The sequence below is a fragment of the Mauremys reevesii genome, linkage group 13 (genome assembly GCF_016161935.1).
Source record: "Mauremys reevesii isolate NIE-2019 linkage group 13, ASM1616193v1, whole genome shotgun sequence".
Classification (NCBI taxonomy): Eukaryota; Metazoa; Chordata; order Testudines; family Geoemydidae; genus Mauremys; species Mauremys reevesii.
The window spans coordinates 39,934,841-39,950,646 of NC_052635.1; the positions used below are offsets into that span (position 1 = coordinate 39,934,841).

The following is a 15,806-nucleotide window of genomic DNA, read 5'->3' on the forward strand; positions in this document are numbered from 1 at the left end:
CTCTGCGTCTTCAGCAGCACTGAAGGGCCCCCCACCGCCAAAATGCTGCCAAAGACCCAGACCGCTGCCAGGCCAGGGCTCACAGGGCCCCTGTAGGACCCGGGGCAAATTGCCCCACTAGCCCCCCCGCCTCTGGGCAGCCCTGGTTCCAGGTGGTTCAGAGCTTTCAACCCTTTACCTTAAGCTTATAGGCCATTCCTTGTAGCGTGACAGCCCACTGCATTACTATAGTACCAGCCCTGACAATTTTTTAAAAATAGAAAATGAAAGATAAAAGCTGGTGCAGTTCAAAAGACACTGAGCAGTGTGGATGTCTGATTAAGTTTTGCATACTTTGCCATTGCAGAGCTAGGAAAATCAAAACGAGCAAAAAAAAGTTTAGGTTAGTTTTGAAAGCCCCTTGGCCTGTTAACACCCTGTCAAATAGGTAACAGCAACTGTGTGCAAACTTTTAGCATTTTCAGCTATTAGCGGTCAGCTGAGAAATTGTTGATTTAAAAAAAAATACATATATTAGGACAGCAGATTCCTAGGGATTCTCAGTTACAGCAAGTTCCTTTCTATGCAGGTGTAGCAATGCAAAGGGGGCTTAAAGAGAACAGAAAATCCCTCCTTCCTATAGGGCCTACTCGGTCAATGAAGAGTTGTCATAACAGCTCTACTCTGGCCCTCCTCCCAGACCTAGTAGGGGGTAGTGCTGGGTGAGTAGCCAGAATGCACTACAGCTGTTCTCTGATTTCAGGACCCATTGGAGCAGGGCCCCAGCAATACTGAAAATACAGGTAGTTCAAAGGTGGCCTACCTTATCTCATTTCTGCTATGGAGTAACTGAGCATCAGACACCTTAAGGCTATGCTACCATATTATAAACTGTGGGGAAACATTTCATTAAAGAAATATTCTTTAACATGTTTCCCCAACTGATCAGAATATAATTTCATGGAAGAAAAATTGTCTATTAGGTCTGACCTTTGCAGTAATACTAGATATTTGATGGTTTTGAGCTTGCCAGCCAATTAAATATATTACTTTAATAATCAATCAAGTCATATTGAAATGATATACATTCTGTATGTGTTATTATAGATTATAATGCAGTTATTACAGAGAGCACCTTCTATACATGGATATCAAAACCATTATAAAAAGTGAGTATTATTCCCACTTTACATAAGAGAAACAGATCATGGAGAGGTTGAATGACTTGTCCAAAGTCGTACAGAAAACAGTAGAAGAGTGGGGAACAGAACCTGGTTTTTCAGATTGCCACGCTCTGATCTTTCCACCAGCCAAATCTGCCTCTTAATGGTATTAATTTGGATAGTTCCCCCATAAGATTTTTATATTTTAAGACGTATTGAATATTTGGCAACCAGCAGAGAGTGGGAAATGTCCCTTGTCAATTTCAGCTGGTGGTTGACAACTGAAATTTGAAAATGAGGAATTCTGAGAGTTACCTAGAGACTTTAGGTACCAGACGGTAGATTTAAAAGAGCGGTTTTTAAGCTCTTTGGCCTCTAAAACTTGCCGTATTGACCTATTGTCCACTTTGTTAAAATCAATGTTAGGACAGGATATTAAAAGTGCTTAATTAAAAAAAAGCTGATTAAGGTTAGAATGACATCTCCAGTCCAATTATTTTATGTATGCACTTTAAAAAAGTAATTGTTTCTTATTTCTTTAATGAACTTTTTTTTAAAAAGCATTAACATTTTAAGTTGGATACCAATCACTTCTTAGGCATTTAATGACATAAGGCTGCACTGGATAACACAGGTGTGTGCATATTTGTACTAGTATGCACCTGGCTGTGTGTGTTGCTTATGGCCTTAATTTTCAGAAGTGATTATTGATTTTGGTGCTTCAATTTTTCATATCCAACTTGAGACACCTTAAAGGGGCCCTGATTTTCAGAAAGTGCCGATCACCTGCCTTCTTTAAAATCAGTCCCCTTTAAGGTGCCTTTAGCTGAGCACTCCAAATTCAGGCACCCAAGATCACAAATCATTTTTTAATATTTAGGCTGTATTAACAACGTATCTAGCTATCTGAAAAGTTTTTCACACATTTTCATAATGGCAGATGTCATCTCTTTTCCAAACTGAAGCTTGCATATATCACAAAAAATGTATAGGCTCAAATCCTCACCAACAAAGAGGACAAGCAACAGGCTGAGTACTGAGAAGGCCATTCTCTCCAAGTGGTTGCTGTGTTCCCACTCCCGTAGAGGGGAGACTTCTGCCCGTGGATCCAAGCAGACATGGATTTACCAGCTATGCCACTGACCCTCCCTGCAGACCACACTTTTTGCTAGAGAGGAGGGAGCCCATAACTTCTTGTTCCACTGGTCAAAAAAGATCAGAACTAGCTAATTTTAGGATTCAAAATACTATGTTAATAGGGTATTGGAAGGGAGGGTTAGGAATCACAATTCCTGGGATCTGTTCCATGGTTCTGTAACTGATTCACTGTGTGGCCCTGGTACTCAACCTCTTGTGTCTGTTTCCATTTGTAAATAGGCACAATTACCTGTCTCACACAGGGGCAGTGAGGCTTTTTTCATTAACATTTGTTTTGGGCTTTGAGATCCTCAGGTGGAAGATGCAATTAAAAGTGCAAAACTGCTCTGGTTTTGTTTAGTGAAAATAGTTATGCAAGGAAAGAACAAGTTTGTATTTTAAAACTTTATCCAGAGAACTGCTTGAACCTCTCCTTGAAAATATCAGGCCTTCCCCCAAGGACGCCAGCCTTATGGCTTAAGAAACACATCTTAGCAAGAATCATTCTGACTGTATCAATGGCAAGCACTGGATATTAAAAATAATAAGAGTAAGAAAAAGAATCAGGTTAAAACCTTATTTATGGGGACCCCGTCAGGTAGTTTCAGATCAATAGTTAGATTTTGTTAAATAATAATAAAACCAAATATTAATAGAAATATTTTTATGTGTTTAAATAGGAATACAAATAATTTGGATATAAACATTGCCCTGCAGTGTTTTCAGCACTGGAATTATGCCCAAGAACCAAGGTAATACTACAAACAAAACTATAACAAAAAAGTAAAGCTAACCTATTTTCCAGGTAGTTAAGTGTACAAAATTAAACAGTATAAAATGGTGACAAATAAGTTGGAATTTTAAATTTTTGTTTATGTAAAGTATTATTAGTAACACAATTTTCCTTTTGATATATTTAGCCTGACAGTGTCCCTTTGAGCCAGTTCTGCCCTGATTCCTGTCTATGAAATCTCTTTGAATCCCATGAAGTCTCCAGGGATGTAAATCCATGCAGATTTTGGCCCTTTATCCTTTCTGGAGCTCTTACACAAAAGTTTTGTACAGATCACTTGTTACTCTCATTTTGAAACATCTTTGCCTCTTGAAGGATTTCTGTGCTGTCAGAGAAGCAGAGAGGAACACCAAGGAAGAAAAGGCCACTGCAGCCATTCCATATCCATATATCTTCTTCTTGCTCAGATGAAGTGGATCCAGCTCGCCTCACATTCCCTTGGCATCTTGAGAAGGTGACTCCTGCAGGTGAAGCTGTAGTTCTTACCTTGGTTGTTATCCCAGTACTCCTGCCCATTGACACGATATCTCACTGCAAACTGGACTACAGAGCACAGCTGGAGAAGGAAAGGAGGCATGGGGAGAAAGAAAGTGAAGACATCAGCTTGTCCCTTCCCATCCGCCTCAGGATTGCTGCTGTGCCAATGAGCACACACTTCATGCACGCTCTTCCACTGGTTGAAGGTGTAGCGCACAGACACCTGCTTCTCAAAGGCCAAATTGAGAACTTGGATAGTGCCACTGAGCCCCAGGTCTGAGCTGGTCACACATTCTAGACACACCAGCTGCTGATGAAGGCGGGTGGAGAAGTCCACACAGTCCACAGGCTGCTGGAAGTCAGGTACCAAGCACTGCATGGTGATCTCCATATCCAGCTGGCTGCAACAAAGGTCCGAGTTGATGGAAAGCCTGGACAGGACATGCAAGGGGATGGATGGGTCCTCCCCAACCTGAAAGACTTTCACTTCAGCCAGCTCCAAGCCCAATGCATCAGCAAATCTCACACGGTTTATGCGGCTTCTCTTGCACCCAGGAACATGGCACTGTGTTGCTGTATTCTTCAACCTCTCAGGAGAAGTGGGCAAAGACCTGGCTCGTCGGCGTATGATAGGCTGCAGGTGTGGGTCACAGCTGATAGTAGTGCTGCTCTGAAGATGACTGGGCTGTGGCTCCCTCTTGGGTAGGGTGCTCAGACTGGCCCTGCTGCCACGCAGTGGCTGGTGCTCCTGCCGCGACCGTCCTGGACCCAATGCTTCTTCAGCCCTTAGCATGTTCTGATACAGATCGGAGAGGTAACTGGGGCTCCTCCGAGGAACACGTACCTCCATTGTTTCCTGAAGGCAAGGTGACAAAATTGATGCTGCAGTTACTGAAAACTGTCTCTTTTGTGACTGGAAGGGGGCGGGATAACAGCAGTCACAGAGGCTGTGACTGAGTATTTGAGGTTATTGCACTGGATGGTGTAACTAGCGTTGGCTGAAGTGGTACAGGCTGTTGCAATGAATGACAGGAATCTGGAAGCTATTGCGCTAGCCTGAAGAGAATTTGAAGCTAATGCACCGGATGGAAGGATATACGTCGTCTCACTGGGTAGAGAAGTCAAGGCTAAAAGGCTGTTACGCTGAATGGTGGAGCACGAGCACTCGAAGCTGTTGCACAGGCTTAGGTGGGATCAAGGCTGTCACACTGGATGCTGGTGGACTTGAGGCTGTCACGAAAGCTGGAGACAGTCGTGCTGGACGCTGGCGGATTCAAGGCTGTTGCACCCGTTGAAGGCGGACTGCAAGCTGCTGTGGTGGGCACTATGGGGTTCCAGGTTGTTGCATAGACTCAAGAGGGATTGGAGGCTGTTAGGATGGATCCAAGCCTTGCCCTGACTGGAGCAGGAGTCGAAGCGGTCCCACTTGATGCTGGATGATTCAAGACACCTGCACAGGCGGGAGGGGTCCTGGAGGTCGCTGGGCTGCAAGGAGGCAGAACGGAGGCTGTTGCACAGGCGGGAGGGGTCCTGGAGGTCGCTGGGCTGCAAGGAGGCAGAACGGAGGCTGTTGCACAGGCGGGAGGGGTCCTGGAGGTCGCTGGGCTGCAAGGAGGCACAACGGAGGCTGTTGCACAGGCGGGAGGCTGTCAGGATACCTGGGGGAGGAATCGAGGCTGTGTCACTGGCTGGAGAAGGAGGAATCCAGGTCTGGGCGGGGGGAGGAGAGGCGGCGCTGCAGCCCACCTCTAACCCCACCCCTCGCACTACTCTCCTACGGCGCCCGGCCGCCCCAGGGTGGGAGCCAGACTCAGCCCCGCCGCCGCAGGCCGAGCGCTGGAAGCCGCCCAGCAGCCAGCTCCCAGGGCGCTCCGGGCTCCAGCCGCCCGGCGCATGAGCGGACAGATTGGTTCGCAATGTGGGCACGCAGGCCACGCCCCCTCCGACGCTCTGATGCAACGCCCCCGCCCCCCCGGATGGTAGCGCCTCCTCCCATGCACCTTCCCTCAGCAACAAATCGTACGGTCCGCCCGCCCCTAGGCGCAGGCGCATTAGCGGAAACGAAGCCGCTGCCGCGTGGGCGGCCCCCGTCGGTTTGCCCTGAGGTGCTGGCGGGATCTGCTCGCAAGAGCGGGGAGGGGGGCGCGGGACGAGGGAGGCAAAAAGGCGGGAGAATACCTGTACGTCGCGCGTCACGGGATTGTCTGTCTGCGCGGTGGCCGTGCCGGGTTTATAATGGTGCCACAGGAGCCGGGGGAAGTCCCCCCGCCCCGGGGCTTCCGACCCCGGCGGGGTCTGTCCCGTCCCCAGCGCGGCTCCGGTTATGGTTGGGGGGGGCGGTTCTCCTGCGGGCCCCGCCCACTTCCCTGCTCTGGGCCCCCACCGCGGGAGGCTTGGCCGGGCTGATTGTGCTTCCCCCAGGGGGGGCTGGAGCCCTCCCCCGCCAGTCCGCGCTGCCAGGGCAGCGCGAGGAGGTGCTGGCTCTAGGCGTTTGCTGCTTGTGGTGATAGCAGACATCGCCTCCCAGCGGGGCTGATGCGTGTGGCGGGGGGGGGGACAGTCCAGGGTGGCGCCTTAGCTGGCTGGGGTGGGGGGAGAGAAACAGGGAGGATGATCTGGGTGTATTTTTCGCAGGGCAGCGCTTTTGCTTTGCAAACACTCTGCTCCCCCCCCCCCTTCAAAAAGCAGTGGGCTTAAATTGCCCCAAGGGCCGTTTAGGTTGGACGTTAAGAAAATATCCGAACTGCCAGGGTGGTTACGCACCGGAATAAATTTCCTAGGGAGGTTGTGGAATCTCCATCATTGGAGGTTTTTAAGAGGAGGTTGGACAAACACCTGTCAGGGATGGTCCAGATAATACTTAGTCCTACCTTGACTGGACTAGATGACCTCTCGAGGTCCCTTCCTGTTCTATGATTCCCCTCCCTGGAGCTGAGGCAGCTCCTGGAGGGGATGGGGGGGGGGGGGTCCATGAGAGGGAGCAGCTGCCCTCCGGACAATGATGCTGGACTAGGAGGACGGTAGGTAGGAAGCCAAAGGGGCTGTGATTGTGACAGAGTGCTCACAGGGTTCCTGTTTGGTCTGCGGCCGGATAGGCAGAGCGAGCTGCATGAGGAAACAGCTGCTTTGTGTGGAGAATAGGGGCATTTCTGCAAGTGCACGTCACACTTGTTACTGTACAAATCAGAGCATGCTGGTTTGTGTGTGGCTTGCATGTGGCATGGTGATTATTTGCTCCCAGTTTTCCCCATAAGAGTTCATCTTGACTGTTTGTTTTTTATTCTTTTAGGATCATTTTAATCTTGTGTCATTTCTTCATAATTGAAAAGACTGTTTCACTGTCTGCATGATTGTCTGTCAGAAACCAACATATATGCCTGGACATCACTGAGTCTGGTAATTTTTTTGCCATTGTTTTTGTGTACAGCTGTGTTTTCGAATGCTGGCCTCTGGCTTAGGGGTGAGCACATGGGTGGCCATGGGGTCAATGGTAATCTTATACCCTCGTCATGGGCGTAGCAACACCTGGGGAAAGAAGTCTGTGCGGCTCAGAAAATGGTCCTTTCTTCCAGCCCTTATTGGGGAAAGCTGTGGTAACACAACACTGATTTTCTTAATTTATCTCCTTTATCTGCTGCTACCACTTTCCCACCCTTTCATCTCCAACCAAGCTATGCCAATCATACTGTATACAGAAATAGCGTAACAGAGGTGATTTCCTTTTGAGGAGACCGATGAGAGAATATGCTGTTGGTAATCATGACCAAAGTCCTGTTGCCAGTTCAGAACTGCATGACATCTTGGTGCATATAACTGTGCTACTTGCCATGAGTCTAGGTGGCATTAGTTTGTCACCACATGCCAGCTTCAGTTACACTGTGATAACACAACTGAAAAGCCTCACAGTGGTACCATTGCAGTGAATGACCTGTTATGTGCCTGTATAAATTACCACAAAACTTCTCTCCCTGGCGGGGGAGGGCGTTAATTTGGAAAGGAGAATACCAGAATAAAGGAGCAAGTGGTATGTATTTCCCCCTCAGTCTGAGTCTCTGCCCCTATAAGGTGAGAACCTGCTTGGAGTAAGTTGAGGCATGAGGAAAAAATCATAGGCCTGTGTGGAAGAGCTCAAATCTCTAACAGCTAGAAGGTTAAATGCACCCTGAGACTTAGAGGGGTGTGTGGGGAGGGAGCTAAATGCTAAACTGTCACATCTGCAGACTTAGAAGGCTTTATACCAGTGGTTCTCAAACTTTTGTACTGGAAACCTTGCACACAGCAATCCTCTAAGTGTGACCCCCTCCTTATCAATTAAAAACACTTTTTTTATACATTTAACACCATTATAAATGCTGGAGGCAAAGCGGGGTTTGGGTGGAGGTTGACAGCTCACAAACCCCCATGTAATCACCTCGCGACCCCCTGAGGAGTCCTGACCCCCAGTTTGAGGATTCCTGCTTTATACTATTCCATAGTTTGTCAGCCTTCTAAAATAAATTAGGGCTGTCAAGCAATTAAAAAGATTAATCATGTGATTAAAAATAATTGAATACCTTTTTAAATATTTTTGATGTTTTCTACATTTTCAAATATATTGATTTCATTTACAACACAATACAAAGTGTACAGTGCTCACTTTATTTTTGATTACAAATATTTGCACTGGAAAACAAAATATTTTTCAATTCACCTAATACAAGTACTGTAGTGCAAGTCCACTCAGTCCTACTTGTTGTTCAGCCAATCGCTCAAGCAAACAAGTTTGTTTACATTTGCAGGAGATAATGCTGCCCACTTCTTGTTTACAGTGTTACCTGAAAGTGAGAACAGGTGTTCCTTCCCAACAGAATGCTCATCATTATACCTTTATAGAGTATCATTTAAAATATTATTCCCCTCTGGAGTACAACTAGAATTGAGACGTTCCAAGTAAAATGTAATATTTACTAAAAGTAACAAAAAAAAGTCATCAACTTTTAAAGCAAAGAAGTGATGCAAAATTCTCTGAAGGGAGAGTGATGCAAAATTTGCTCCCTTGGGGGGGGGAACGGGGGGACAGGACCAAGAATAGACTGAGGGTGCAAATTCTGAGATGTTTTGCTCAATCAGAAATCACATCCCTTGGCAGGGCAGAAGACAAGTGGTTGAAGCAATTGCGGAAGGATGGCAGAGAAACATATCAGAAATCACATCCCCACGTGTCCTCTCTCCTGGTCCAAGGGATGAGATTTCTGATGGAGAAGAGCGAAATGTTTAAGAAACTGCTTTTTGCTACATCAGAACCAAGGACAGGTGAGGGGATGGGATTTTGGAATTGGGTGTCTGTCACCTTCTGGAAATTACATCACCTCCCTCTCTTTATCCCTGGTCCAGAGAATGCAATTTCAAGGGGATAAGAGAGAGTAGCCCATAGACTGCTCTAGTCCAGGCATTTTCGAATACAATTCAGATTTAGGATTGCAATTTTGGAAGGAGAAGCAAAAATGAAATGGATGTAGTGTTAAAATTTGCCAGTGTTTACAAATATATACAAGGTATATGCATATTTTTTTTGACAAAAGGGCAGCTCAGAGGGAAAGCGCAGGTGCCTGATCACCTGTTCTTGTTATTGTAAAAGCAGAGATACCCACATCCATTGGCAAATGAGACTCCGCTCCACCCAATGTTTCTGTGCAAGAGGAAGTTAAATGACAATGGAGCGTACGAAGGGTCGCTGTTCCAGTGCTGCTGTGCATTTAAATGCAGCCTTCTGCTTTTACAAGTGATCGTGCAGAGCCCTGTTTGTCAACAGATTCCCAGGGGTACTCATGCTTTGGGACGGTACTGGCGCAGCCTCCCCTAATCCAGGGTCTGCTTGTCAGCAGTGACTGGCAGCCTGTGCCTGATAAATATTGCAGCAGCAGCCGCCGAGCTTCCTGTAGAAAAGTATGCGTAGCTCCCTGCTGTCCTTGACCCACAATGCTTTGCAATTCTAATGGCCAACCTATTCCTCAGGGAGGAAGGGGGCGGGGGAACTGTGCTGCTCTCTGTTCAATAGCCCTGGTAATGACAGCTCAATAAAGATCAGCAATAAGCAGATGAATAATGCAGCTGCTCCTTCAGCAAGCTTTGGGGGAGGGAAATATTGTTTTCCAGCACAGCTGGCTAGCTGAGTATTTTTATCCTACTGTTATCAAAGATTAAATCACGTGTTTTCTGGGGGGAGTGCATGGTGTTTGTTTACTGCATCCATAGGATGTGGTGATATGCATCCACTCCACTCTGTCTTATACGCAGAAAAGGTTGGAGTCCTTTGTTTAAGATTGTGAAAAAGGATGTAAAAGAAAAAGTGTAACTTGCAAGTACTCTTTAAACGGAATAATAATGGGACCAGGCATTCAAGATTATCCCTTACTACTGCAACGAGGGACACTGAAAAAGGACAGCCAAATCCATGAAACCCACAAAGGAATGGTAATGTAAGGAAATTATTTTCTCTCTCTTTGCTAGGGAAATACGTAATTATTGCAGATTAGTATCTAACTGATTGTGTGATTCAGTGGGCTAGCCAGGGTCATTTATTTCCTTTTCATTTATCTATTTGTTTATTCAGAACGAAACAGATAATCAGATAGTTCGTGTGCAGGTCACAAAGTTAGAGGTGATTGTTTCCATGCTGGAGGGACTGGTATTTGCTTTCATTATTTTATAACCCATTAAAGTGGCAACGCATCATTTTTCCAAACAAAACCATGGTACTGACTCCAACTAAAAATGAATACTATGTATTGACAGAAGTGAATTTTACTGCAATCCATCTGAAAGCAGACATGGAGGTAAAATATGGTTGTTGTTTTGAAGTGACATTTTCAAGCATTCTTTTTTTAAAAAAAAAGATAGTGCTTATGTGCAATGCAAATACAGCTTTTTCTTATTCTTAGAGAATGCATTATTTTAAATGTTAAAATATTTTTTTTCTAATGTGGCCCCAGAGAGAGTCTGGTTTATTTAGGAGAATACTCTCTGGATTATAATGTCAAATTGTCCAGGTCAGTAATGCATATAATTCATTTTGAATGTGTGTGGGATTTTTTGCTCCTGATTTAAGCACCACCCGGTGATCACATAACTGTGAATTTTGCTTTGTGCCACTGTTGTTAAATAGCTTCTATTAATATTGTAATAGACTGCACATTCTGAGCCAAATTCTGCTTACATCCTCATGAGTAATCCCTTGAGCATCACTGGCACTATGCACATAAAAAAAGGCAAGCAAGATTTGGCTTGCTATATTCTTAATACTGCATATTATTATAATTACTTTAGTTGTATTGTGGAATCACCTAGTCCGAGTCATGAACCAGGTCCTCCTTGTACTATGCACTGTGCAAAACAATAGCAATATGGTTAATTACTGATGCTTGTAAATTGCTTTGAGATCCTTGGATAGAAGGTGCTATAAAAATGTGTGAAGTATCACTGTTGAATTATCCATTTGTGAGTTAAGCACTTATGTGGCATGTAAATTAAAAGGGACCACCAAATATGCACGAAAAAGTTTTAGTGAAGCATAAATGAGAAATCCTTTAAATCTAAGGAACACTTAAGTATAATTATGACCATCTCTTTCTCGCACTCTTTTTAAAATGAATGTACATTGAAAATCTGTACTGAAGCTGTGATTGTCAAGTATCTTGTTAATTAATTACAATATCCTGTTTATTTATTGCTAGTTCCAGTGGTGGAAAGGGACATCCAAGTGCCAAAGGACTAGAGAAACCACTTTCCCCTGTGAGACCTTCTCCCAGCAGCTTAAGCAAAAGTATTTTAAATACCACCAGAAAGGTAAATCAATTCAAATCCTTTGCATATATAAAAATGTGCTTCTATTTTATGTCAGATTTTTCTTTATTACAGTTTTTAGGTACACATATTTACATCTATTTTCTAGACTTTCCATTGCACCCAGGATGACAGTCAACCAAGTTTTCTTTACAAGGAAAGAAACGGGCTAGATGAGGCTCATCAGCAAAACAGGTAAAGTTTTTTATATTGTCTGTCTGATGTCTATAGATTTTTCAAAGCTGCACATAAGTCTTCAGATGAAATACTGGCTTTGAAGTCAATAGAAGTTTTGCCTTTGACTTAACTGGGGCCATGATATCACCCTTCATGTTCAGTTATTAGGAACACAGATTTAAGTTACCAGCATTGGAACCTTGCTCTCCTGCCTCAAAGAGCTTTATAGTCAAAATCAGATTTGAATGAAACAGGAGACAGCAAGAAAAAAAAAAAGTCAGTTGTGTTTATAAAGACATTTCCCAACAGGAACCGCACGCTTACCATCGTTATTTCCTGGTCTAAGCATAATTAAAAACTGATTTCTCCAGTTCACCTCATTGTACCCATGGGCAAACGGTGGCTAATGTCTATATTTACTGGTTTAGGAGCTAAGAGCAGAAGTTTTCTGGTTTTTAACCATTTAACCACACAGAGGGCTAGCTCCTCAGCTGGTATAAATTGACAACGCTCAGTTGAAGTCAAGGGAGCTACGTCAGTTTACACGAGTTGGTGATAGGGCCCGGAAAGCCCTGCTATTTTATTTGCTATTTTATTTCTGTCTCAGATCTCTTCTTGCAAGAGCCTGCCTTTTCCTGCACATCCAAATTTGCTTCTATATACACTCTACATATAAACACATTGTAAGTGATGTGCATCAGAAGGGTCAAACCATTAAATGGGACATTAGGCAAGGTTATTTCTGCAAGTTTAATATATTAATGTCATCTCATTCATAGATTCTCAAGTCATACCAATTCTCTTATCTTTTATTTTCAGTCTTTGACTCATCTTGTGGACGCAACTGGGGCTCCAGAGGTTGTGGAGTTAGCAAGCCCTGGGGTAGTTGGAGTTCCAAAAGGGGTTAAATGATCTAACTGTAAGTGCTCTTTCTTTTCATGTAGAATGATGAGCGTTTGCACATCACTGTACAAAGTACAAGGGGCAAAGAAGGACCTCACGGAAAGAAGGCAAAGTGAATCTGGACTACACAGAATCCCTTCCATTTTGAAGGGGAATTCACAAGGTGGCTCCAGTAGGGCAGAAGATGGACTGATGCAAAGATTTTATTCCAGTCAAAAAGGAGAAACTCAAAGAAATCTTGGAGAGCATGTGACTGAAGCTGTCCCTTGCACTTCTAAATATCCAGGGACCTCTGTGAATGAGATGTTTCTTGACTTTCAGTCAGTGAGAATTATTCAAGAGGATGCTGCTGAGGATAGTGCCAGTGACCTTTCTGACTCAGAAAGAATTCCTATTCCCCCTTCCCCCTGCACACCGCCGGAACTCAACCTCAGAGCTGAAGAAATTGACCCAGCATGTTTTGAACGCCTCTTTGATGCAGGTTATAAAGAATCAATATATTATTATCCTGACTTCCTCCCACCTCCTTTCAACTCCTGGGACCTGCAGCAGCTGGCAGTGTTTGTTAACACAGAGTGTAAATCGGAATCTCGACCACAACCAGCAGGATTTATTGAGAAATATATCGATCGGCTTTTGCAGCTGGAGTGGCTGCAGGTGCAAACTATACAGAACGAGAAAGGAAAGACAGCCAAAGCTAGGCCTCAGACGGCTCCTAGTATCATTCGGACCCTAAAAAGCCCTGGCAAAGGCAAATCATTGCATAGCCCTTCACCTAACAAGCAGTTAACTCCCAAAGAAAGTGTTATAAAGCTCCCCACCAGCCTTTCAGCTCACAGAAGAGATGTACACTGTGAAGAAAATAGCCAGTTAAATGCATATCCAGGTCACTCAAAAGTTGCTGAGGTTATGGGTGGCACGTCAGCCCCACAGAGACATGCCTGTGAAATGAGGAATGAGGTGAAAAAGAGGTCAGCCACCAAGCAGCAACTTCTCAATATGCAGCCCTGTGCAAGCAGCTCTAAGATTCGGGATGTTGGTATTCAGGATATTGGTAATATTAGACCCCTCAAACAGTCCCCCAATTTCCATAGTTCAGCTGCCCCCACCCAGGGGCGAAAAACACAGGCATGTTCAAATCTGAAGAAGAATGGAAATGCTAATAATTATGTTCCTTCCAAGAAACCAACAGGGGACAAGAAGTTAAAAACAAATGGTGTGAAGCAAACACCATGTACATTTAAATAATGAAGAATAATTAGTAAATTGGCAATGCAATGCTGACTGCTGGAGAATGGAGGGACCATGGTTTTTCCTGGTCAGGAAATCCTGTAGAAAATTGCTGCAAATTTCTGCACATTTAAGTACATTGGACCTTAAACTAGCAGGGCCAACAGGGAATATTTTTCTCTGAAGACAAATGTCTTCCACTGGCCTTTACTCAAAGGGTAGACACTTGCTTATGTAAGAAGATTCTAGCGAATAAGGTTAGGAAAACATAAAATGACTGATTTCTTCTCACACTGACACCCATGTAACTTCATTGACTTCAGTGGAGTTACTCCTGATTTACACTGGAGTATATGAGAGGAGAATCAAATCCATACACTCTCCATTGAGCAGACACACACATGTGCCATATAGGGAGAGACATATTTGCTTTTCTTTCTGATGGAGAAGAGTTTTGTTGATTTTTATAAGAGAATGGAACTGGCCAGGCTCATCTATGCAAAGTTAAAGTCTCTGATTCTTGAGTGAAGAGCACAAAATCAGACTGGTTTGGGGAGCAGAGAATGTTTTGAAGTAATCTTCTGAGTCAGAAGAGATTCTACTAGTTAAAATCATACCGCTGCTAAAGGATTGACATCTGCTCATCTGGTGATAGGCCAAGGATATGGCCTGAATATTTTTATACAGCTACCTTTGTTGTAGTCTTAGACCATTTTCCTTAAAGTCCACCTTGTAGGTCTTGCTGCTTTATGTCATTCAGAAGGTGACCCTCTTAATGTTTTGAGCTATTGCCACTCAAGCAAGAGATCTTGGAGTCATCCTGCTTAGTTCTCTGAAAACATCTGCTCAGTGTGTAGTGGCAGCCAAAAAAGCTAATAGAATGTTAGGAACTGTTCAGACAAGGACAGATAAGGCAGAAAATATCATATAATGCCACTATATAAATCCATGGTACTGCCACACCTGGAATACTGCATGCAGTTCTGGTCACCTGTAACAGGGTGCACTCACCTCTCATGAGCACCCCCTTGGCCAAGTGCACACACTTTGATTGTCCCTCCTCTGGGATAGAGCAGCACCCCAGGGCTCCCTCCCTAGAGACAATGGCTTTGCCCTCTTGGGGCTTCCTGGCTACAGCTCTCCATCTGGGTCACTATAGTTCAGTTCCCCCTCTGGGGTGCCTCACTGTCCAGGCCACTTCCCCCCAGTGACTAATGGGGGATGAGGTGGGGGGGGACCCAGGCCCACCCACTACTCTGGGTCCCAGCTCAGGGACCCTGTAGATTGCAGCCATCTGCTGTATTCCTTTAACTATGTTGCACAGCTTCTCTAATTCCCTGGGCCCCTTCTCCACAGCCCTGTGCTGTCTTCATCCTTACCTCAGGACCTTGTCCTAACAGAGTCCCAGCAACCAGCTCATGGTTCCTTGCTCTCCACAGCTTCTGGCAGCACTGCTCTGTCTGGGGTTCTGTAGCTCTGTCAGCCAGCCACATACCATCCACACTCCTACAGCTCCAGCAAGGAACTGATCTTCCTCTGACCCTGCAGCTCTTCTTATACGAGGCTGCTGGGCCCTGGTTGGCTGTATCCCACACAGCCACTCTAGGCACTTTGGAGGACCCTCTCCACTGCCCTTTTTGTGGGCAGGGTATGGCAGGGCCACGAGGCCTTCAGCAGGGGACCTCAGAGGGTTTGGTATACTCCGTCACATCATCCCATCTCAAAAAAATGTTAGAATTGGAAAAAGTACAGAGAAGGGCAACAAAAATTATTAAGGGCATGGAACAACTTCCATATCAGAAGAGACTAAAAAGACTGGGACTGTTCAGCTTAGAAAAGAGATGACTAAGGGGGGGTATATGATAAACTTCTATAAAATCATGAATGGTGTAGAGAAAGTGCATAAAGAACTGTTATTTACCCTTTCACAAACAAGAACCAGGGGTCACCCAATGAAATTAATAGGCAGCAGACTTAAAACAAACATAAAGAAGTACTTCCTCCCACAGTGCACAGTCAACCTGTGGATCTCGTTGCCAGGGGATGTTGTGAAGGCCAGAAGTATAACTGGGTTCAAAAAAGAATTAGATAAATAATGGAGGATAGGCCCATCAATGGCTATGAGC

The 15,806-nt window shown here is 44.8% G+C and overlaps 2 protein-coding genes across 5 annotated transcripts; one reads left to right on the forward strand and one right to left on the reverse strand.

The window, feature by feature from the left end:
- Positions 1-1,077: 1,077 nt before the first annotated feature.
- On the reverse strand, positions 1,078-4,434 carry PPP1R3D (protein phosphatase 1 regulatory subunit 3D). Its single transcript, XM_039499388.1, has one exon. The coding sequence runs from the start codon at positions 4,397-4,399 to the stop codon at positions 3,476-3,478; it is 924 nt and encodes a 307-aa protein (XP_039355322.1). The 5' UTR covers positions 4,400-4,434; the 3' UTR covers positions 1,078-3,475.
- A 2,066-nt stretch (positions 4,435-6,500) lies between these two features.
- Positions 6,501-15,479, forward strand: FAM217B (family with sequence similarity 217 member B). Of its 4 annotated transcripts, none has more exons than XM_039498254.1 (5): positions 6,501-6,945; positions 8,678-10,002; positions 11,262-11,373; positions 11,480-11,565; positions 12,492-15,479. In XM_039498254.1, the coding sequence occupies exons 2-5, from the start codon at positions 9,983-9,985 to the stop codon at positions 13,696-13,698; spliced, it is 1,425 nt and encodes a 474-aa protein (XP_039354188.1). In that variant the 5' UTR covers positions 6,501-6,945; positions 8,678-9,982; the 3' UTR covers positions 13,699-15,479. The 4 variants fall into 4 exon arrangements, with proteins under 4 accessions (XP_039354188.1, XP_039354186.1, XP_039354187.1 ...); XM_039498252.1 differs by having other exon boundaries at positions 6,502-6,945; positions 8,678-10,007; XM_039498253.1 differs by having other exon boundaries at positions 6,502-6,945; positions 9,826-10,007.
- The last annotated feature ends 327 nt before the right edge of the window (positions 15,480-15,806 follow it).

Bases quoted from the DNA above. Each gene is read 5' to 3' on its own strand.
- FAM217B (XM_039498252.1), top strand. From the start codon at position 9,913: ATGGGACCAGGCATTCAAGATTATCCCTTACTACTGCAACGAGGGACA. The intron at 10,008-11,261 runs GTAAGGAAATTA...ATTTATTGCTAG, and splicing joins ACCCACAAAGGAATGGTAAT to TTCCAGTGGTGGAAAGGGAC. The intron at 11,566-12,491 runs GTAAAGTTTTTT...CTTTTCATGTAG, and splicing joins GAGGCTCATCAGCAAAACAG to AATGATGAGCGTTTGCACAT.
- PPP1R3D (XM_039499388.1), bottom strand. From the start codon at position 4,399: ATGGAGGTACGTGTTCCTCGGAGGAGCCCCAGTTACCTCTCCGATCTG.